This window comes from Canis lupus, chromosome X (assembly GCF_003254725.2).
Source record: "Canis lupus dingo isolate Sandy chromosome X, ASM325472v2, whole genome shotgun sequence".
NCBI classification, from domain to species: Eukaryota; Metazoa; Chordata; class Mammalia; order Carnivora; family Canidae; genus Canis; species Canis lupus.
The window spans coordinates 123,635,168-123,658,142 of NC_064281.1; the positions used below are offsets into that span (position 1 = coordinate 123,635,168).

Here is a 22,975-nt window from a genome sequence, read left to right on the forward strand (position 1 = left end):
CGGAGCATTGTTGGGGTGCAGGGACGGGGGCTGTGGCGGGGTCCGGCTGGGGTGCAGGGGTGGTGGTGGGGTCCGGCTGGGGTGCGGGGACGGGGACTGCTCGGGGTCAGGACAGGGGGTGGCTGGGCTGGGAGTGACGCTGGGGCATAGAAGACCCCCCCCCACCGCACGGGCCAGTCCCGTGGACGATGGTGTGTGTGGGGCTGGAGCTCAGGACCATGCCTGCGGCGTGGTGATGGGGTGAACGCCGGTGCAGTAACAACCTGGCTGCGGGATGGAGGGGGACACACCTGCCGGCGCGGAGTGAATGGGGGGACACAGCTGCCGGCGCGGACTGTTGGGGGACACAGGTGCCGGCGCGGACTCGAGGGGACAGGGCTTTGACGGAAGGCTGGGGGGGCGGGGACCATCCTGACTCCGGCCAAGCGGCCTCGGGGCCAGGCGGGCCGGCGCCGCGACGTTAGCTCGGGGGCCGGCAGGGGCCGGGAGGGGCCGGGGGGCGCGGGCCGACCCGGGGGCCGGGGTCGCCTCGGAAGGGCCGCGGCCGCCCAGGCCCCGCGCCGGCCCGCGCGCTCGGTTCCGTCCGGCGGGACGGCGGGGGGCGGCGCACGCATGCGCGGGGTCCGCGGGGGGGCGGGGCCCGCAGGGGGCGGGGCCGGGGGACGCGGGCACGTCGGGCGTGCGCGCGTGCGGGCAAGATGGCGGCGGCGGCGGCGGGCGGCCCGGGCGGCGGCGGCGGCGGCGGCCCGGGCGGCGGCGGCGGCGGCGGCGGCGGCGCGGGCCCGGGGCCCGAGGCCGGGGACTTCCTGGCCCGCTACCGGCAGGTGTCGAGCAAGCTGCGTAAGCGGTTCCTGCGGAAGCCGAACGTGGCGGAGGCGGGCGAGCAGTTCGCGCAGCTGGGCCGGGAGCTGCGCGCGCAGGAGTGCCTGCCGTACGCCGCGTGGTGCCAGCTGGCCGTGGCGCGCTGCCAGCAGGCGCTGTTCCACGGGCCCGGGGAGGCGCTGGCGCTGACCGAGGCCGCGCGCCTCTTCCTGCGGCAGGAGCGCGACGCCCGCCAGCGCCTCGCCTGCCCCGCGGCCTACGGGGAGCCGCTGCAGGCCGCCGCCAGCGCGCTGGGCGCCGCCGTGCGCCTGCACCTGGAGCTGGGCCAGCCGGCCGCCGCCGCCGGCCTGTGCCTCGAGCTGGCCGCCGCCCTGCGCGACCTGGGCCAGCCGGCCGCCGCCGCCGGCCACTTCCTGCGCGCCGCGCAGCTGCACCTGCCGCAGCTGCCCCTGGCCGCGCTGCAGGCGCTGGGCGACGCCGCCTCCTGCCAGCTGCTGGCGCGCGACTACAGCGGCGCCCTGGCCGTCTTCACGCGCATGCAGCGCCTGGCGCGGGAGCACGGCAGCCACCCGCTGCGGCAGCCGCCCCCGGCCCCGCCGCCGCCCGCCCCGCCGCTGCCCCTGGCCCCGCCGGCGGCGGCGTCGACCTCGTCGGCCTCGGCCTCGACCTCGTCGGCCTCGGCCTCGTCCTCGTCGGCCTCCGCCCCGCTGGGCCCCGCCGCCGCCGCCCCGGCCCTGCCCGCCGCCCTGCTGCCTGCCGCGCCCGCGCCCACGCCCACGCCCGCGCCCGCCACGCTGGGCGCCTTCTCGGACGTGCTGGTCCGCTGCGAGGTGTCCCGCGTGCTGCTGCTGCTCCTGCTGCAGCCGCCGCCCGCCAAGCTGCTGCCCGAGCACGCCCACACGCTGGAGAAGTACTCCTGGGAGGCCTTCGACGGCCACGGGCCCGACGGCGCCGGCCAGCTTCCCGACGAGCTGTTCCTGCTGCTCCAGTCCCTGGTCATGGCCACCCACGAGAAGGACACGGAGGCCGTCAAGTCGCTGCAGGTGGACATGTGGCCGCTGCTCAGTGCGGAGCAGAACCACCTGCTGCACCTCGTTCTGCAGGAAGCCGTGTCCCCGTCGGGGCAGGGCGTCTGACCACTCGCGCGCGCCAGCCCCGAAGCCGCTTTCTGCCTCTGGCCCCGTGGCCTGCTGCTGCCCCGCCGTTGGACCGCGGGCTGGCCGGCCGGCCGTGCCCACGGACCGACGGGCAGGGGCCCGGCACTCGCACCTGTCTTGCTCTTCGCCCGCCCGCCTCCACCGGACGCTGCGGGACTGCAGCCTCCCGCATCCCACAGGCTTCGTGCCGTCCCTGGCGCGGCAACCACCCCAGCATCACGGGGTCAGCCTGGAGGACTTGGCTCTCTTCCCCAAGACGGGCCACGGGACACCGAGCGGCCCCTTTACCCCTGGCCTCTTCTTGCACCCAACTCCCCTGCGGGCCCCCACCCCCACCCCCACCCCCACCCTCCCGTACACCTCTGTTGCAAGTCGGACGGTTGGATGTTGCACACGCCTCTCGGTTCCGTTTTTTGTTCGTCGGGGATCTGCTTTAGCGCAGGCCGGTGTCTCTCCAGGTGCTCACCCAGGTTCTCCTTTGTTGCCCACGCCCCACGCGTACCCCTGGGGAGCACTAGATGGCACGGGCCCTCGGGGCTGCTGCCCTAAATCCACAATAAAGCCGTTCTGATGCCTCTCGCCTGCGGTTCGCCTTCCTCCGTAACGCGGAATAGCTGCTCCACCTGTCGGGAGGCAGCAAGGGGAAGAGCGGGTGGCTGTGCTTCGGGCCGCAGTGTGGTCGTTCACTCGCAGCGGGTCCGTGCGCCTGCTGCTCGGGCTGTGCCGCACAGTCAATCCACAGACAACCTTGGCCGCGTGGGCCTTCCTCGGCGCCAAGGCGAATGTGTCCCGCGCAAAGCAGGGGCCCACGTTCGACTGTCGAGGTGTCTGGCGTGCCTTGGAACTCAGGGTTGTGGGCCTAGGTTCCATTCTCAGACGTGGGCCTGGGCCACGCTGGGACTTACTTGTCCTGGGCGCCTTCCCGCCACTGGTAGGTAACTCAGATGTGTTGAATCAGCGTGCTTCTGTCCTATTGCGTGGTCCTCGGCCTGCGAGACCGCGCCTTTCTTGCCCAAGAGGACAGCATCCTGTTTCAGAATCCTACATTTTCAAGGCTTTTTGGTCCAAATGTCGCGTGCAAACGTTACTAGCCGCGTGTTTTTACATTCCACTTGCCTTTAGGGGTTTGGGAGGGCCAGTGAGAACTCTCCAGAATGTAATCTCCCTCTCAGTCCTTCTGCTTTCGGAAAATGCACCCTTTAGCCTGAGGCTGTGTACGGAACTGATCTGGTGGGGTGAGGTTTAAGGATGCGGTTGGGCAGTTCTGTTTTGCCTTTAGTGTGTGTGTGTGTTGGGGGATGTGTAGGCGGTGGTCACCGTGAGTTAAGCGCCTGTAAATGGGTGGGACGGTTAGGTAGTCCTCATGCCGCCATTTCAGCAACGGGGAAGCAGTCAGTAGGTAAGAAAATACAAAAGAGGCCCATCTGACACAGACTCCGCCACCAGTCCTGCGCACTCACGTGGCTGCCTGGAAGGGTCTTTCGGAGCCCTAAAAGCCTAGTCTAACTTATTGCAAAAGTGTTAGGGTATCAGACACATGAAAAGATGCTCAACATCACTAATCATCAGGGAAATGCAAGTGAAAACCACAATGAGATATCACATCTGTCAGAATGGCTAAAATCAAAACCACAGGAAAGCACAGGTGTTGGTGAGGATGTGGAGAAAAAGGAGCCTTCATGCACTATTGGTGTGAATGCCAGCTGTTGCGGCCACTGTGGAAAATAGTATGGAGGTTCCTTTAAAAATTAAAAATAGAACCACCATATGACCATGTAATTCCCCAACTGGGTATTTACCCAACGAAAATGAGAACACTAATTCGAAGAAAGATACACACCCCTATGTTTACAGCAGCATTATTTACAACAGTCAATATATGGAAGCAATCCAAGTGTCCATAGATGAAAGGATCAAGACACACACACACACACACACACACACACACACACACACAGATCCAAAATGGAGTATTTTTGAGCCCTGAAAAAGAATTCAATCTTGCCATTTGCAACATGGATGGATCTAGAATGTATAATGTTATGTGAAATAAGTCAGAGAAAGACAAATACTGTATGATTTCACTCCTGTGGAATTTAAGAAACAAAAGATGAAAGAAAAAAAAGAGATAAAAAAACCAGACTCCTAAATATAGACCAGAAACTGATGGTCACCAGATGGGGTGTAGGTGTGGGGATGGGTGAAATACATGATGGGGATTAAGAGTGCACGTAATCATCATGAGCCCTGGGAAATGTATAGAGGTGTTGAGTCACCATGTTGTACACCTGAAACTAATGTAACACTACATTAATTATACTGGAATTTTTGAAAAACATTTTTTAAAAAAGTGGTTAGGGTGCATGGTCCTTTGCAGTTTTACTTTTCTTGGTATACTCTCAACCCGGGCTACAGGCCTGGCCAGTAGTCTTTTTTTTTTTTATACATTTATTTTTTATTGGTGTTCAATTTGCCAACATCTAGAGTAACACCCAGTGCTCATCCCGTCAAGTGCCCCCCTCAGTCTGGCCAGTAGTCTTATTGATGAGGGAGCAAAAGGCAAGCTGAGGGTAAAGCACACGCTAATACTCCGCAACAACTGCCCCCCTCCCACCCCACCCACCAGGTGGGAAAGGTGTGATGTTGTGCAGGCACTCCTGGCTGCCCAAGAGCAAAGGAAGGGGAAAAACAAATGCTTAACTGACAGAGATCACAGTCATGCACGACATGAATCTTCCATCAGTTTGCAACTGTCTTAATGATTTACAAGGAAAAAAAGCAATCATCAATAGCCAGACCTCCCGAACCCTATACTCAATTTCCTGGGACCTTAACATCACCCTCCCCTCCATAGGATGGAAAATCTTACATAATCAGCCACTCCTCGCAACCCCAGTGCAGGTCTTTCTGCCCATGGGTCCTGTCCCTGTGCTGTAATTAAAACAGCATTTTTTGCACTGAAAAAGTCTCAAGAATTCTTCGCCATTGGCTCCCAAACCTCACTTCAAATCACATCACTACAACAACAATGTATAGGAGTTTTGATATGTGACTGGTGGCAGTATTTGGGTTTGGGCTTAAGGAAAAGCACCCTTGGACCTCTGGTCTAACTCCTTGCATTGAGGATGTAGAGGGGAGGGTTTGCCAGAGAGCCTGGTGTTGGGTATACAAGTATAATTTTAGAAAACATGAAAGTTGTTTTCCATTTGTCATTGGCTCCTTTATAGCTCTCCCTCAGAAACTTCAAAGCATAGATAGCTGGGCTAAGGCTAGATTTCTGCAATTTTCATAGGCTTTGACAAATCCCTTGGTAATTATCAACTTTATGTCAAAATAACACTGATTTCTAACACAACCAAAAATAAATATTTTTAAAGGACATTAAAAATACTCTTCTTTTTAACTTGAAAACCAGAGAGAAAAAGCCACATCACTGAAATGTTCATTGATATATCAAAGTTAACATATACAGGGGCACCTGGGTGGCTCAGTGGCTGAGCATCTGCCTTTGGCTCAGGTCATGATCCTGGGGTCCTGGGATCGAGTCCCGCATCGGGCTCACTGCATGAAGCCTGCTCCTCCCTCTGCCTGTGTCTCTGCCTCTCTGTGTCTCTCATGGATAAATAAGTAAAATCTTTTAAAAAATAAAAAAGTTAGGGCAGCCCAGGTGGCTCAGCGGTTTAGCGCCGCCTTTAGTCCAGGGCGTGATGCTGGGGCCCCAGGATGGAGTCCCATGTCGGGCTCCCTGCATGGAGCCTGCTTCTCCCTCTGCCTCTGTCTGTGCCTCTCTCTCTGTGTCTTTCGTGAATAAATAAATCTTAAAAAAATAAAAAAGTTAACATTTACATTATTCTACACTATTGAGAACGGTGGCAGTGTAGCTGTGGTCCTTAAAGGTTCCCCTCTCCCTCTTTATGTGGGACATCCATGATAAGAAATATCTCTGATGAACAAGATTTTGTCTGTGAGCAAAACAAAGATATAAAAACATCTGAGAATCACTACACTGGGGGACGATGACTAAGATTGAAATCTGCACATTAGGCAAGCTGTGGGGATGAAGAGTCCTGCTTCATGGCACTGCCTAGGCATCTCTACTGCCTTTAGGCCAGACCAGCAGTCTGCAAACTTTCTGTAAAGGACCAGATGGCAATATTTTAGTCTTTTCAGGCCACAAATGATCTTCGTTGCATAATGTTTGTTTTTGCAACTTTAAACCTGTAAAAACCATTCTTAAGTCACAGTCCGTACAAAAGCAAGTGGTAGTCCAAATTCAAGGATGGGCTCTAGCTTCCCCATCTCTGTACTAGAATCTAGAACATAGCAGTTACTCAGTAACTGTTTATTAAATGAATGACCTTCATGAGAGTAGTTAACTCTTTTATCATACTGAATGAGAAAGACTGAAAATAAATGAACTAGTCATTCAACTCCATGTTTTAGGAAAGACAAAACCGAAAGAAAGTAAAAGAAAATTTTAAAGTTTTGAACAGAAATTAATGAGTTAGAAAACAACTCCAGGGGCGCCTGGGTGGCTCAGTTGGTTAAGCATCTGACTCTTGTTTTTGGCTCAGGTCACGATCTCAGGGTCGTGGGATTGAGCCCTGTGTTGGGTTCCTGCTCAGCACAGAGTCTGCTTTAGATTCTCTATCTCTCCCTCTCCCTCTTACTCATGCTCTCTCTCTCTTTTGAAAATTTATTTATTTATTCATGAGAAACACACAGAGAGAGGTGGAGACACAGGCAGAGGGAGAAGCAAGCTCCATGCAAGGAGCCTGATGTGGGACTCGATCCCGGGTCTCCAGGATCACGCCCTGGGCCAAAGGCAGGCGCTAAACCGCTGAGCCACCCAGGGATCCCCTCATGCTCTCTTTCAAATAAATAAAAATAAAATCTTAAAAAAACCCTTAAAATCTATGTTTGATTTTAAGACCAAGAGTTGATTCTTTGAAAATCCAATAGAGGGGATCCCTGGATGGCGCAGCGGTTTAGCACCTGCCTTTGGCCCAGGGCGCGATCCTGGAGACCCGGGATCGAGTCCCACATCAGGCTCCCGGTGCATGGAGCCTGCTCCTCCCTCTGCCTGTGTCTCTGCCTCTCTCTCTCTCTCTCTCTCTCTCTGTGACTATCATAAATAAATAAATAAAAATTAAAAAAATAGAAAATCCAATAGAATAGACAGACACCCTACTCTGGTTAAGGGAGAAACAGAGAGAAATATGTGTGTATGCAGTATGGCTCTAGGGCATAGGCAGGGCGAGAGAACTCTAGTGTAGACATTCACAGCAATTAGCTACGGGCAATAGAAAATGGGATATGAATATTCAGATAAGAAATGGAAAAGAGCCAAGCTTCTATCACTAAGGCACAGAGCTCAGTGGCATTTCCACCTAACTTTGCTGAAACACATGATTACTACATTAATTAAGCTATTCTAGATCAACAAGTTAATGGGAAAAGATGGAAGCTTTTGTACTTTATTTTCAAGTTTCAAGTTCAAGTCTCATGCCAAAATCTCGTAAATAGAGCTCCTAAAAAAGGTAAACCTATTTTATTGATTAGTATACATAGAAAAATTCTAAACAAAATGTAAGCAAAGTGAGTCCAGCTAAGTTTCCAATGAGCAGGACACTCTGGCTGAGACCGCTTTCGCAGAGATTGCCCAGCGCTGTGCTGGAGCGGCCTAGTACCAGCTTGTGAGGGCCAACTGAGCACATCTGTTCCCAACTCGGCATTCAACGACATGACAGCAGCAGCTTGAAAGCAGGTCTGATGGGGATATTAACATCATGGAAATCAGCAAATGCTACAAACCAAGGCCTTTCCCCCCTAGTCATCCCCCATTTTGCTCCAGAGCCAGTTGTGTACCATTTGCCAGCACACCACTGAACGTCAGTGCAGTGTGACAATAGGAAAGAAAGTGATCACGTCAGAGATGCTGAAAAAGCATGTGGTGCAATTCTGCAGCCATTCTAAATGGAGCAGGAGTAGAAAGAAACCTTGTAAGTGTGATAAAAAGTGTTTGTTTAAAATCTTAAAAAAAAAAAAAAAAAGGGCAGCCCGAGTGGTTCAGCAGTTTAGCGCCGCCTTTGGCCCAGGGCGTGATCCTAGAGACCCGTGATCGAGTCCCACATCGGGCTCCCTGCATGGAGCCTGCTTCTCCCCCTGCCTGTGTCTCTACCTCTCTCTCTCTCTCTCTCTCTCTGTCCATCATAAATAAATAAATCTTTAAAAAAATTGTCACTGCAAGTCTGCAATTCATATGCTCAGCACTTAGACCTGGTCTTACGTCCAAGTATGTGTCCACAAGCACAGGGTATGGAAGACGCCCACAGAGCTCCATGGGTGTGTCCGGATTCTGCATCTTTGTCGAGTATATTCAGAACATGTAACGGATTTTCCCCTATGTATGCCATAACTCCATAAAAAGAAGGGCTCTAAAAGGTTGACAGGTCACTCCACAATCAGGTGATGCTACAGTTCTTGCCACAGTGATTAAATGCCGCTGTCCACTGGGTCTCCCAATGTCCTTCTCACCATCTGTACCTCATCTCATAGTATCACTGGTGATAGTCTGAGAAATTGTGATACCACCATGCACCATGGATTACCCAACAGCCAATCTTCTCCCTAAGCAAGGAAATCACACCGTATTCCTTGAATATGCTAGCAACAGAATCCTAGAATTCCTTTGAGGGTCTGATTCTTGGGGCTACTTCTGGCATTAGTTACTGTATAAGACAGAGTTTGACCACGAAACAAGGAACATTCAAACCATAATGATTAGGGAAAAGTCGTATAAAGGTACTAGGTAGGTAGGTGAGGGCAGGGTATTGCCAACCTAGGCCTGGTGGGAGGTGGAGCGGGAGCAGAATCTTAAAGGAGATAATCTAGTAGATTCTTTTAGTGGTTTACAAAAATGACCACAAATTCCTTACATTGCTCCCACTGAGAAGCAGGATCTATGTCTCTTCCCCTTGAATCTGGGTGTATGTGTGAGAAGCTCAGGCGTCAGGGGAAGGCCATATGGAGTTACTTCAGTCACAGCCCCAGATGCTATCCTAGCTAGGTTAGTCAGCACCAACTACCAGCCATGCAAGGGAAGAAGCTTCCAGATGATTCTAGCTCCCAGCTGTCAAATCTTCTTAGCTGAGACCCTAGATATTGTGAGCACAGCCAGCCATTTCTGCTGTGCTAAAAGTCCTGACCCCATAGAATCCGTGAACAAAACAGAACGGTTGTCCTTCTGACATGAGGTTTTGGGGTGGTTTGGTACTCAGTGACAGCAAGTGGACCAGGGAGAGAAGGCCAGTCGGAAGGGAGCAGCGACCTTCGGTGGAGAGATACAGCCCAATCCTCTACAAGGAGAGCACCAGGAGAAGAAATATCTTTTTTATGTATATTTTTGAAGTAAACTCTATGCCCAATGTGGGGTTGAACTCACAGCCCCGAGATGAAGAGTCACATGCTCTACCGACGGAGCCAGCCAGGCGCCCCAAGAATAAATGTCTTGATCTGACTCTGCTTCCTTCCTCTGATCTCCTGCCAGTGCTCCCAGAAGCTAGAGGGTAAGTCAGACTCACAGAACCAGAAGCAGGGCAATGCATCTGAAGGGGAAAATGAGTTATTTTGCCTGGAGCCGCTGGAGGATTTTTTTAACTTTGTTCTGAAGAGAGAGGCAGACACTGGAAGGTTGTAGGCACAGGGCTGATAAGATGATTCTCCCCAAAAAGTTTTTATCAGAGAGGAGACTAGAAACAGGAGACAACTAGTTAGGAATGTAACGGAGTAGATGAATGTGAGTTGACGGGCCTCAGGCAATAAACAGTAACAGCCGTAGCGGTGACACAGAAGAGACAGGAGAGGATTGCGGGGTGTGTGGACCAATTCAGCAGGAGGCACGAACACGAGGGAAGGGTACACAATGATGCTAAGGTTGCAAGCCTGTTGAATTTAGGGTCTTGTGACCCTTTCCCAAGGTCTCAGCCAACGCTTTATGTGGAAGACGGGAATCTTCAACCTGCATTCATGATTTGCCCCCCTAAACTCAAGTCTGTGATTGACGGTTTGCTGGACATGTGACTTGATTGCCCTGCCATCACGTCAAACGAATGTCATCCATCCATGGAGTCCTCGTCACCTATCTCTGCCTACAGAGCACCTCTTCATGTCTGTTATCTATGAGATCTTTGATGCTCCTACCTTTGGTCCATATGTTCACAATCACTCCTACTGCCCATAAGTGGAAAAATCTTTTCTTAGAATTAAGCTCGTAGAAGCTAGGAGTGTCTGTCCCGAATTTGAAATCTTTGTCAAAAGCTCTTTAAAAGATTCATGCATTCTCTTGAAAGAAGAACTAATGACATACCATTAAGGTCCCCGTGGAATTCCCTCGGTAACTGTGCCACTTGTTGCCATCCAGACTGTACATGATGATAAACTGAGACACGTAGAGGCTGGAGAACTTCTGGCGGGCCCCCTGGGTCATGATGCCGTGAATAATCATCGGTGCCAAGAGATCCACCTGCCAATGAAAGCAACACTTCATGTAAATGTACCACCTTCTGAGGTTACTTGTTGGCTTGAGAAGGACCTGCATCAAGACGGGTATTCTCAGGAGTACCTTGGGTGTGTGTGAGGCGCTGAGATGAGTGATGGGAACAAAAAGCAAAGGTGCTTATTAGGTTCCCCGCCTAGTTCCCCACAAACCAGGGGACACTCAAAGCAATGTGCTGCACACAAGGGGCCACGGAACCTCGTGCCTTGCCCAACCTCAGCCTCGGCCTCGGCCAAGCCACTTCCCGCGCTCTCCCCAGCCCAGCGCCCATCCCAACATCACTGCCAATGATAAACCGCTGTCCCTCTTTCAAGTGTCAGTTCAGAAGCTATTTCTCCTGGTTCGCCTTTCGTGACTCACCCAGACAAGTTCAGTGCGGCTTTCTCTGTCTCTGCCTCATTTCGTATGTGAGCGCATCAGAGCATCTTACTGCACCACATTGGAGAGCTGTCTTTGCTCATCTGCTGTCCCTGTTACACTGAGACCCTCACGGCAGTGAATCTGGGTCACCTAACGTGGTGTTTATAACAAAGGTTTGGGGACGCCTGGGTGGCTCAGCGGTTTAGCGTCTGCCTTTGGCCCAGGGCGTGATCCTGGAGTCCTAGGATCAAGTCCCACATTGGGTTCCCTGCGTGTAGCCTGCTTCTCCCTCTGCCTGTCTCTCTCTCTGTCTCTCATGAATAAATAAATAAAAATCTTTAAAAAAATGAAAAAGTCTAAAAAAAAAAAAAAACACCAAAGGTTTACTAGAAGGTTTAAAGGGTCAGTACATGTAAGGTCGAGTTCAGTGCCTGACACGTACTAAATACTTAGTAAATGTTAGCTTTTATATTTTTTCTGCCCCAGTATTTAACATGGCATCTGATATAATACTGATACATAGCAAATGCTTTGGAACGAATGAGTGAATAATGGCAGAGTGGTAAGGATTTATTTTTTTCACTTTCCCCAACCCCCTGGAATGATTGTTTTTGTTTTATTCATGAGAGACACAGAGAGAGAGAGGCAGAGACACAGGCTGAGGGAGAAGCAGGCTCCATGCAGGGAGCCCGATGTGGGACTCGATCTCGGGACCCCAGGATCATGCCCTGGGCTGAAGGCAAGCGCCAAACCACTGAGCCACCCAGGGATCCCGGGAATGGTTGGTTCTTAAAGAAGAGAGCATGGCCATGCAAGCATTACAAGGCAGTATCTACTCCAGCAATTTTGGCATCGCTTACTGTCCTAACAAGCAAGTCACAGTTAACTTGTCACAGGCAATGACACTGGAGCCTAATGACTGTCTCCTTCAGGTAGTTCCATCCTTCCGTCCATTCATTCAAATACTATTTTTTTTTAGCATTTGTTATGTGATCAGCACTGCTCTAGGCACTGGGGATAGAGCCCTGCCCTATGGAACTTACATCTGACTTGGAGAAACAGCCTACATATCATATAGGGTTTTATTTATTGACAGCATCAAGCAGTGATAAGCACAGGAGAAAAAGCAGCAGGGTAAGAGGACACAGTGGCAAGGTCGTCAGAAGCTACAGCACCATCTCGGCCCAGATGAGATGATCCTCCCAACTGAAGCCACTTCATTTCTCCCTCAGTTTTGTGGTCCTGAAAGGACTAGGTGCAAAAACCGTGACCTTTGTTCAATTGACTTGTACTATTTCTTTTTTTTTTTAAGATTTTATTTATTTATTAGTGAGAGACACACACACACACACACACAGACAGAGGCAGAGACACAGGCAGAGGGAGAAGCAGGATCCATGCAGGGAACCCGATGTGGGACTCGATCCCGTGGCTCAGGATCACGTCCTGGGCCAAAGGCAGACCCCCAATCACTGAGCCACCCAGGCGTCCCGACCTGTACTATTTCTTCATGCAGTATATGAGAGGTCTTTTCTGGACCACTGACTATTGCACTTTCTAGTATTTTAATAAGTCTTGCCAGACACCTTTTCCACCTATATTCTGTAACTGCTAAATGTTTGGCAAAGTGCCAGCCTTATCAATTTTATCTTATTTTTGTACCTCGTCTATATTATAATAGGAATCTTGGTGAAATTTCGCAATTTCCGAGTCAATATTTTCACCTAGGTATCCAGCCATGTATCTGAGTGTGACAAGACACATCTCTCTACAAAGAAGGAAGCAAAACAGTAATGACTCATTCAGTGCACAAATACAAACACTGCAGCTTGACATCTCTGATTGCCTCCTGGCTCCCTAGAACCACGTCTTTTGTTTTTTTTTTTTCTTTCTTTCTTTCTTTCTTTCTTTCTTTCTTTCTTTCTTTCTTTTCTTTCTTTCTTTCTTCTTTCTTTCTTTCTTCTTTCTTTCTTTCTTTCTTTCTTTCTTTCTTTCTTTCTTTCTTTCTATCTTTCCTTCCTTCCTTCCTTCCTTCCTTTCTTTTTCTTTTTTTTTCTTTTTCTTTTTGTAAGTCAACATAACTCTTTATTTTTCTGGGGAATTTAGTTTTTACAGGCACTAGATCAAGAAAATGTGTACCTGGGATTCAGTAGGACATATGGAAAAAAACACCTTGAGGCAGAGGTGTTGATACAGACTGGATGATAATACAATCAGGTGGGTTTGTAGCTGGTTCACAGCTGGATGCTGCACTTTCCAAAATATAAAAGCTAACATTTACTAAGTATTTAGTATGTGTCAGGCACTGAACTCAGGACATTACAGATGATTATCAACTTAGAGGGAGCATTCTAGAAACAGTATAGTGTCATGATTAAAAATTAGGCCTCTGGGGATCCCTGGGTTGGTGCAGCGGTTTGGCGCCTGCCTTTGGCCCGGGGCGCGATCCTGGAGACCTGGGATTGAATCCCACATCAGGCTCCCGGTGCATGGAGCCTGCTTCTCCCTCTGCCTATGTCTCTGCCTCTCTCTCTCTCTCTCTCTCTGTGTGACTATCATAAATAAAAAAAAATAAAAAAAATTAGGCCTCTGGAGCCCATCTATTACGGTTTGTATTTTGGCTCAATCACTTATTGGCTGTGTGACTTAGGGCAAGTTACTTTTCTTTGCTTCAGCTTTTTTATCTGGAATGAGGATGATAATAACAGTGTGGTAAAGATTTGCTAGCTTGGACTTGTTTTAAGCACACAGTCACAGAGCCCTGTCTGCCTCAATACTCTGATCATGAATTAGCTAAAGGACACAAAAATTTACTCAAATCAGTGAATTATGTGAAACCGGGAAGACTGAGAAAGTCTTTGGAGACAGAAGCTGGAACAATGGGCCAAATCTAGGAAGTGGAAACTTGGGGGTATTACGCAGGTTCTTTGGTTACACACGGAAAAGGCAGTCTATGTACTAGTCGAATCAGGTTGTATCCAGTGAAGGAGATCTAATTCCCAAATGGAAATGAGAATGCTATCACAGGAAGGAAATAAATGGAACAACAGATGCAGGGCACTCAAATAGATGACAACATCCACTACCCAGGGATACAGGTAAAGTTGAAAGTGAAAACCACAGAAATACAAGGTAAGAACATGTGGTTTGGGAAGTTCATGAACAAACAAAAATACTTGGGAATTCAAGAACAGTCAGTTCAAACTGAGTTATAACTTGCAGTGCCTATAAAATAAACAAAATAAGATGAGCTGATGTGACGCTGACAGATGTGCTCTTCCCGTCTACCTACTGGTAGGCCGCCTTATCTTTCCCTGATCCCTATTTATAATTTTCTTTTTTTAATTTATTTTTATTTTCCTATTTATAATTTTCACCTCAAGAAAAAACAGAGGAGTAGATGTGATCTTGCAAAGAAGGAAAATATGTAGGGGAATATCCTCAGTCAACTCAGAAGAGGAAGGAAAGCTGGAGTACGATGAACAGAGGAGGAGGTGGGGAAAGTAGGTGGTAAAACGTGTCTGCAGTAAGCACCAGGGGTGGGAGGCGTGTTCTGGCTCTAGAGAGAACCGGCTCTTGTGGTTAGGCAGAGAGGCTGAGCTGGCACTTCGACACTACCCTCAGCTCTCATGGCACAAGGAAGAGAGCCACGAGCTTCCATCTGCATGCCCTCAACGGGCTCAGAGCCCTGACTGACCACATGTTCACTTGATAAAATCTTTGGATATGTTGCATTAAATATATCATTAAAATGATTTCCACATGTTTCTTTTAAAGTGTGGCTACTAGGAAATATAAAATTACTCATGTGGTTTGCATTTGTGGTTCGAATTATATTTCTATTGGATTGCGCTGCTCTAGAGGGAATGGGAGAGTGAGAAAATGGGAAAGACTTAATTAAGAAGAAACTGAGTAACCCTCAAGACACTGTTTCAGTCACTGGCTCCAAGTTAGTTTACCAGATTGGACTAATGCATCAGCATGCTCGATTCTATCCCCGAGTCTTCACTCCTCACTGTTTTTGTACAAATCAGAAGCCACTCTATTCTTCAGTTCCTTCCTTGTCAGTTAGTTGGAGTTTGATGAAAGTGACTTTGGTATAAAGGAGATGTATAGTGTTTTGAGCTTGCAAGAGGAATACATGATGCCATTGAATGTGATGCACTTTCTAACCTTGATCCAGGAAAAGGGATCCTTGGTGCTCCAGGCATTGATTGATCCGGAATAATGAAGTCTGGCCAGCTTTGGGGCCCACTGTCCTTTGCCCAAGAAAGGGGAGAGAGATTAGATTCAGCTGCGTTGGTCCTAGACACTCAAGAATAAAATTGCTGTCTTTTTTTTTTTTAAAGAAAAGATTTCATTTATTTATTTTCGAGAGAAAGAGAGAAAAAAATGAATGAGGGGAGGGGGAAAAGGGAGAGGAACAAGTAGACTTCCTCATGAGGTGGGAGCCTGCTACACACAGCGATCCATCCCACGACCCTAAGACTATGGTGTGAGCTGAAATCAAGAGTCGTGTAACCCACTGAGCCCCCAGGCACCCCTAAATTGCTCTCTTGAGAAGGGTTAAACCTAGCTGCGGAGAAGATAAAGGTATAAAGCATAGGAGTATTTTTTTTCTAAACTTATTTTGTTTATTGTTAGGACCTCTAATTAGGTGACACTAGAATGTATTACCAGTACTACAAAATCCTATCATTATTTCTTCATGACACAACATATGTTCCTTGTAGAAAAGTTAGAACATGGAAAATAGAACATAAGAAAAAATAAAAGTTAAAATAAGCCACCCTTTTACCCAGAAAAGAAATAATACTATTTTGGTATAAAACTCTCAAGCCTCGTTTTGAAAAGGCATTTTGTTCCCTCTAAAACTGGGGTTGACAAACCTTTTTCTGTAAACAGCCAGACAGTACATAATTCAGGTTTGCAGATCATGTCTCTGTTTCAGCTACTTAACTGCTGTTGTAGAGCAAAAGCAGCCACAGACAACTGTAAGTGAATGGGGGTGGCTACATGTGTCAATATGAGATTTCATTTATAGACACTGAAGTTTGAATTTCATATAATCTTCACATGTCATGTGACATTTTTCTTCTCCCAATCATTTAAAAATAGAAAAAAAAATAACTCCTAGCTTATAGGCTTTATAAAAAGAGGCGGTGGGCTGGATGGATTTGGCCTGTAGGGCATGATTTGCTCACCACATTTGAGAGCCATCTATATACTCTATCCAAGCTTTACCAGCACTACTCACAGAAACGCTTAACTTCCTGCCACACTGAAGATAATGGACTCAAGGGGGGCACCAGGGAGTGCAGGGAGGACACTTAAGGAGGCAGCGGCACTGCCCAGGGGAGAAATGATGGTAGCCTGAATTAACATAGTCAAAGGAAGAATCAGACAAGAGAAAATGGGTTTGAGAGACACTTATGGAGTAGAGTTAAGAGAAGCATGGAGATAGATAGGTTATTGAAATCTCTGCAACAGAAATAAAAAAGATATAATCAGCTCAGTTCTTCGAGACAAAACAATGGTATTTACCATATTGTCCTGAAGCTGTAATCTGAAAATCTCTAATGTGTCCGGAAGCCATCCCCAGTGGAGTCTGACACTCTGAAATCAAAGGAGGGGAGGACGACAGCTACAGTACGGAAAAGTCGGCTCCACAAATGCAAGCCAATGAAAATGGGAGAACGCCAACAAATGGTCAGTATTTCTTATTGTTTACTGTGTGCCAAGAGCTGTACTACATATTTCATCGTACTATCTGCATCATTCAATTCACTCCAACAGGTAGGTGCCAGAAGCATCCCCATTCTGCAGCTGAGGAGCAGGACACCACCAGTGGTTCTTTTACTTGTTTAGGCTTACATCTCAAACTCTTCCAAGCCATATTTGTAAGCTATCTTTGCTCACTGAACCAAAATTCAGTTTCAGATTTTGCTCTTGGAGATCTTGGAGTTTCACAGAGTCCTGAGAAGGAAGATACTGTTTAGCAGCAGTTTGTTTAAATATTTAGAGCTTCAGGTTCAGCGCGTTCAAAGCTTCAAACACATCTGCCCTTTTCTGAGGACTCTGATGATGTCTACCAGCAATATTCATTTTAGATTTGCTAATGACCGTGAGCTTGTATTTATTTCTTGACAAAGGCAACCATGCTAGGAAGGAAGAGAGCTGGACAGAAATAGATGCGCGGTGCTACTCACTCTTGCTGTACACCAGAAACAGAGTGCTCATCCCGGCTTGCAGGTGCTCGCCGATAAGGCATTCTATCCGCCAGATTCCAACTTGGGATGGTAGCATTTCCACAGTCTCAAAAACACCTGATGAAACACAAAAGGAACAAAAAGAATTTCTTTGTACTAAAGCAATGAGCATGAGATACGTAAGTTAATGCAGAACACCAAAGGAGATCTACCTAAGTCAGTTCTTCTATTCTTGGATCCCTCAAAGCCACAGTGCTTGTATGTGACCCCTCCAGTTTGGAGGTCCTGGAGATTGAGTTCTGACAACCCCCACCCCTGGGAAATGGGAGAGACAGAGGGGTGGCATGCTTTGGTCGGGGAGACAGGAAAAAGCCAGGGTTTTTTAGAGCCAAATGTTTGGTTCCCCCCCCCCCCACATTGACCAGATGTGAGCTCCCTGGGAGATGGAAGTCAGGGTGAGGTCTTTGTGCACCCAGTTCACTAGGGCTGCCTTGAGGGCTAAAGGAACCCTAGCAGCAAGAAGCTAGAGGGGTTGGGATGCCTGGGTGCCTCAGCGGCTGAGTGTCTGCCCTCGGCTCAGGGCATGATCCCGGGGTCCTGGGATAGACTCCCCCATTGGGCTCCCTGCATGGAGCCTGCTTCTCCCTCTGCCTGTGTCTCTGCCTCTCTCTATGTCTCTCATGAGTAAATAAATAAAATATTTTTTAAAAAAGCTAGAAGGGAATACTGATGGGCTGAGCAATGAGTCGCAATGCACCACCTAGAATAAAGGTACCAGGTGTAAGATAAGAACTGTCCTATCATTGGGGCACCTGGGTGGCTCGGTGGTTGAGCGTCTGCCTTCTGCTCAGGTGGTGATCCTGGGGTCCTGGGATCGGGTCCCGCATCGGGCTCCCCGGAGGGAGCCTGCTTCTCCCTCTGCCTGTGTCTCTCATGAATAAATAAAATAAAATAAACCCCAAAACTGTTTTATTATTTAACCTTGACCATTTCCATGCTGGAGTTTAAGGCAGCAGCCAGGAAGGGGTTGGTGGGGACACACAATAAACGTAAGGTAGAGGAACAGAGGACTCAAGCACACCTCCCTTTCCCAACGTAGACATCCTGGAGTGGACATGACGTATATTTGTAATGTAAAGTGACTGCAGGAGTGTTTCTCACTTAAGAGTAAGGAGAAAGTCACTGAACTTATTGGAATTTTGCCACAGAAACACGGGAAGTTTGCTCCCACTGTTAAACCTATTTTTTTGGGGGGGGGGATCCCTGGGTGGCGCAGCGGTTTAGCGCCTGCCTTCGGCCCAGGGCGCGATCCTGGAGACCTGGGATCAAATCCCACGTCGGGCTCCCGGTGCATGGAGCCTGCTTCTCCCTCTGCCTGTGTCTCTGCCTCTCTCTCTCTCTCTCTCTCTCTGTGCCTATCATAAATAAATTTAAAAAACCTGTTTTTTTTAAGATTTTTATTTATTTATTCATGAAAGACACACACACACACAGAGGCAGAGACACAGGCAGAGGGAGAAGCGGGCTCCATGCAGGGAGCCCGACGCGGGACTCGATCCCGGGACTCCAGGATCACACCCTGGGCTGAAGGCAGGCACCAAACCGCTGAGCCACCCAGGCTGCCCTGCTAAGCCTGTTTTAAAGGGACAGTGGAGAGCCAAAATCTAGCTGTATTTTGATCAACACTGTGAGCGGTGCTTAATCAATATACTGGTTACAGACATAAACTGATCACTCTGTGGCTAACTACTAGTGCCACGTGTGATCCGAGATGGGACAAATGCCCTCCTCCCAGGAAAGTGCTGCAACATTAATTACAGATTAATTCTGTTCTATTTCCTTGGTAGCACATTCTCTCTATCTGAAACGATCACGTTTCTTTGCTAATTCATTGATTATGTCTCTGTAGGGGAAAGTGACTTGAAAAAGTGAGTTACCTGAGATCAGGGAGTCTGTGTGCTTTGCTCGCGGACTGCGTCCCCAGTGCCTAGACCATTTAAAGGAAGCTCTGGGTAAGTACAGGAGGTGGAAGAGGGCACAAACGAGCTCCTACCTGGATAGAGGTTGTAGACTGCCATTTTATATTCCTCTTTTTTCCGTACAGTGAACACATGTCCACTGAAGTGAATGGAATGAATGTTTTCGTTGCTGCCCATGCTGAGCAGATACCATCGAACCTTTTGATCCTGAGCCATTACTAAGCCAGGGAGTGTATCCTTCACATAGCCGTTGATTGCTGGAGGAGAAGACAGAAAAGGCTGTTGATACCTATTCTGGAAGTTTCTTTCCCTCCACTCCAGTAAAAGATACTGATTCCTATGAGGATCGCGCTCCCATGCATATACTTTCAATTCCTACACTGCGCCAGCTCGAGGCTCCCTTGCTGAGGAAGACGGGGTGCGGGTCCTGTTACCATGGAAGCGGAAGTTTTCTTTTAGAGTAGGGTCCTCCTTCTGGACATTGCAGGGAGCTCTGCAGTTCCTTTCCAGGTTTTCAGTGAAGTACCAGCTCTTAGTCTCATCGAATATAGTGAAAACCAGGGCAAACTCCTGCACTGTCACTTGTCTCCCATGAGCAGGGTTCAGTGTGTTACTGCGGCAGATCAGAAGGGGTCCAATCAAGCCTGAGTGCACATCTTTCTCCTGGGAGAGAAGACAGCAATCCCATGAGTATAAGCTGTCTCACCTACGGACCAGACTCCATTTCTTATCAACTCTATGCTGCTCGAACCCGCTCCTTCTCTTCCCACAGCACGATCCATCCTCTTTATTTATTTTTTATAAATTTATTTTTTATTGGTGTTCAATTTGCCAACATATAGAATAACACCCAGTGCTCATCCCCTCAAGTGCCCCCATCAGTGCCCATCACCCAGTCACCCCCATCCCCCGCCCACCTCCCCTTCCACCACCCCTAGTTCATTTCCCAGATTTAGGAGTCTCTCATGTTCTGTCTCCCTTTCATCCTCTTGAGTAGATTCCAGAGTGATAGCTCTCAAACACAAATATGATGGCAGCTCCGCGACTGAAAGCTTCCCATCAAGGTTATGATAAATAGCATAATTCTGAGCAGATAACACAAAGTCCATTTCTTTTAAACCAGTAAGTGGTCAGAGCAATGTACACCTGCTTACCAGATCAACATCAGAAAAATAAGCCCAGGCTTTGCAGTCAAACTCATCTTTAGTGGGTGCCATATGATGCTGCACTTTCCAAAAGTAAATTTTGGTTTCATTAGGGTTGACAAACTTTCTTCTAGGTTCTGCTCCTTGTCCCTCATCTTCGTCATAAGAAATAAGACTAGAATAGAAGGAGTAGGGACGAGAGGCCTGGTTTTTGAAAGTTACCTGCAGAGAAAAAGTAAATACTAAGTTTTACAGAAAATTCAAGTGTCTTTTCTGAAAGATAACAGAGGATCCACTCAGTAGGAGAGTGATCACAAGGAAAAAAAAATGTTCTCTAGTCTCCAATATCATACACACAGAGTGAAATAAAATCAAAACCCAGAATATTGTTATTCTTGATTAAATTCCCGCTGTGGAAATAGCTGAAAGAATTACAGCCTCTAACCAGTCACTGAAAAAAAAAAAAAAGAAAAAGAAAAAGAAAATTCAAGTGTCATGTTTTAGGATCATATAAGGTCCTTACCTTAGGGTTTGCATCCCTAAGAGTAATGCCTATTTTTCGGTTTATTCAAGTTCTTAACACCCAAACGAAGTGGACAGAGGGCAGATGGCAGGAGCCCAAAGCTAAGGATCCATCTATGAGGAAACTGAGGAAGTTTAGAACTCTAAAATCTTTAAAGCATGAACTCAAAGTAGCAAAACAGAGAATTCCTAAATTCTTGACAAAAGTTCCAAAGTAAAATGAAAAATACCACCCCAGGGATTTTAAGACATAAACGCCAAGATTAATACATATGGTTCTTATGACCAATTCCAGGAAGAATGCACATGATCTTTATTTTTTTAATTAAAAATTTTTTTTATTGGACTTCAATTTGCCAACATATAGCATAACACCCAGTGCTCATCCTGCCAAGTGCCCCCCTCAGTGCCCATCACCCAGTCACCCCAACCCCCCGCCCACGTCCCGTTCCACCACCCCTTGTTCATTTCCCAGAGTTAGGTGTCTCTCATGTTTTGTCACCCTCACTGATATTTCTCACTCATTTTCTCTCCTTTCGCCTTTATTCTCTTTCACTATTTTTTATATTCCCCAAATGAATGAGACCATATAATGTGTGTCCTTCTCTGATTGACTCACTTCACTCAGCGTAATACCCTCCAGTTCCATCCATGTCGAAGCAAACGGTGAGTATTTGTGGTTTTTGATGGCTGAGGAATATTCCATTGTATACATAGACCACAGCTTCTCTATCCATCATCTGTTAATGGACACCGAGGCTCCTTCCACAGTGTGGCTATTGTGGACATTGCTGCTAGAAACATCGGGGTGCAGGTGTCCCAGCGTTTCCCTGCATCTGTATCTTTGGGGTAAATCCCCAACAGTGCAATTGCTGGGTCATAGGGCAGCTCTATTTTTAACTCTGAGGAACCTCCACACAGTTTTCCAGAGTGGCTGCACCAGGTCACATTCCCACCAACAGTGTAAGAGGGTTCCCCTTTCTCCGCATCCTCTCCAACATTTGTGGTCTCCTGCCTTGTTAATTTTCCCCATTCTCACTGGGGTGAGGTGGGATCTCATTGTGTGTGTTTTTTTTAAAGATTTTATTTATTTATTCATGATAGAGAGAGAGAGAGAGACAGAGACAGAGACCCAGGCAGAGGGAGAAGCAGGCTCCATGCACCGGGAGCCTGACATGGGACTCGATCCCGGGTCTCCAGGATCACAACCTGGGCCGAAGGCAGGCACTTAAGCCACCCGGGCTACCCTTCATTGTGGTTTTGATTTGTATTTCCCTGATGGCCAGTGATGCGGAGCATTTTCTCATGTGCGTGTTGGCCATGTCTATGTCTTCCTCTGTGAGATTTCTGTTCATGTCTTTTGCCCATTTCATGATTGGATTGTTTGTTTCTTTGCTGTTGAGTTTAATAAGTTCTTTATAGATCTTGGATACTAGCCCTTTATCTGATACGTCATTTGCAAATATCTTCTCCCTTCTGTAGGTTGTCTTTGAGTTTTGTTGACTGTTTCTTTTGCTGTGCAGAAGCTTCTTATCTTGATGAGGTCCCAATAGTTCATTTTTGCTTTTGTTTCTCTTGCCTTCGTGGATGTATCTTGCAAGAAGTTACTGTGGCTGAGTTCAAAAAGGGTGTTGCCTGTGTTCTCCTCTAGGGTTTTGATGGAATCTTGTCTCACATTTAGATCTTTCATCCATTTTGAGCTTATCTTTGTGTCTGGTGTAAGAGAGTGGTCTCGTTTCATTCTTCTGCATGTGGATGTCCAATGTTCCCAGCACCATTTATTGAAGAGACTCTCTTTCTTCCAATGGATAGTCTTTCCTCCTTTATCGAATATTAGTTGACCATAAAGTTGACGGTCCACTTCTGGGTTCTCTATTCTGTTCTATTGATCTATGTGTATGTTTTTGTACCAGTACCACACTGTCTTGATGACCACAGCTTTGTAGTACAACCTGAAATCTGGCATTGTGAGGCCCCCAGCTATGGTTTTCTTTTTTAATATTCCCCTGGCTATTCTGCATATGATCTTTAAAAAAGACTTCAGATTTTTAATAATTATACGTGTTTCATAAGACATATGGAAACTAAAATCAGAATCAAAACAGAACAAATAATTTGCTCACAATCCCATAATTTTAGATCCTTCTTTTTTTAAATTTTTATTTATTTATGATAGTCACACAGAGAGAGAGAGGCAGAGACACAGGCAGAGGGAGAAGCAGGC

General features: G+C 47.9%; 2 protein-coding genes across 4 annotated transcripts in view; one reads left to right on the forward strand and one right to left on the reverse strand.

Moving 5' to 3' along the window:
* The window catches only part of F8 (coagulation factor VIII), a 151,345-nt gene that overhangs the window by 18,659 nt on the left and 109,711 nt on the right, over positions 1 to 22,975 (reverse strand). For all 3 annotated transcript variants that reach the window (XM_049107307.1, XM_049107306.1, XM_025460528.3), the window contains 7 exons: positions 20,239 to 20,451; positions 19,519 to 19,747; positions 19,159 to 19,341; positions 17,106 to 17,222; positions 16,441 to 16,512; positions 15,070 to 15,155; positions 10,348 to 10,503 (listed from right to left, as the gene is read on the reverse strand). In XM_049107307.1, coding sequence (XP_048963264.1) covers positions 10,348 to 10,503; positions 15,070 to 15,155; positions 16,441 to 16,512; positions 17,106 to 17,222; positions 19,159 to 19,341; positions 19,519 to 19,747; positions 20,239 to 20,451 — 1,056 coding nt within the window. The remainder of the gene's footprint in view (positions 1 to 10,347; positions 10,504 to 15,069; positions 15,156 to 16,440; positions 16,513 to 17,105; positions 17,223 to 19,158; positions 19,342 to 19,518; positions 19,748 to 20,238; positions 20,452 to 22,975) is intronic.
* F8A1 (coagulation factor VIII associated 1) lies at positions 671 to 2,558 on the forward strand. The gene has a single exon (XM_049107312.1). It carries the CDS (start codon positions 699 to 701, stop codon positions 1,956 to 1,958), a length of 1,260 nt encoding a protein of 419 aa, XP_048963269.1. The 5' UTR covers positions 671 to 698; the 3' UTR covers positions 1,959 to 2,558.

Bases quoted from the DNA above. Each gene is read 5' to 3' on its own strand.
- F8A1 (XM_049107312.1), top strand. From the start codon at position 699: ATGGCGGCGGCGGCGGCGGGCGGCCCGGGCGGCGGCGGCGGCGGCGGC.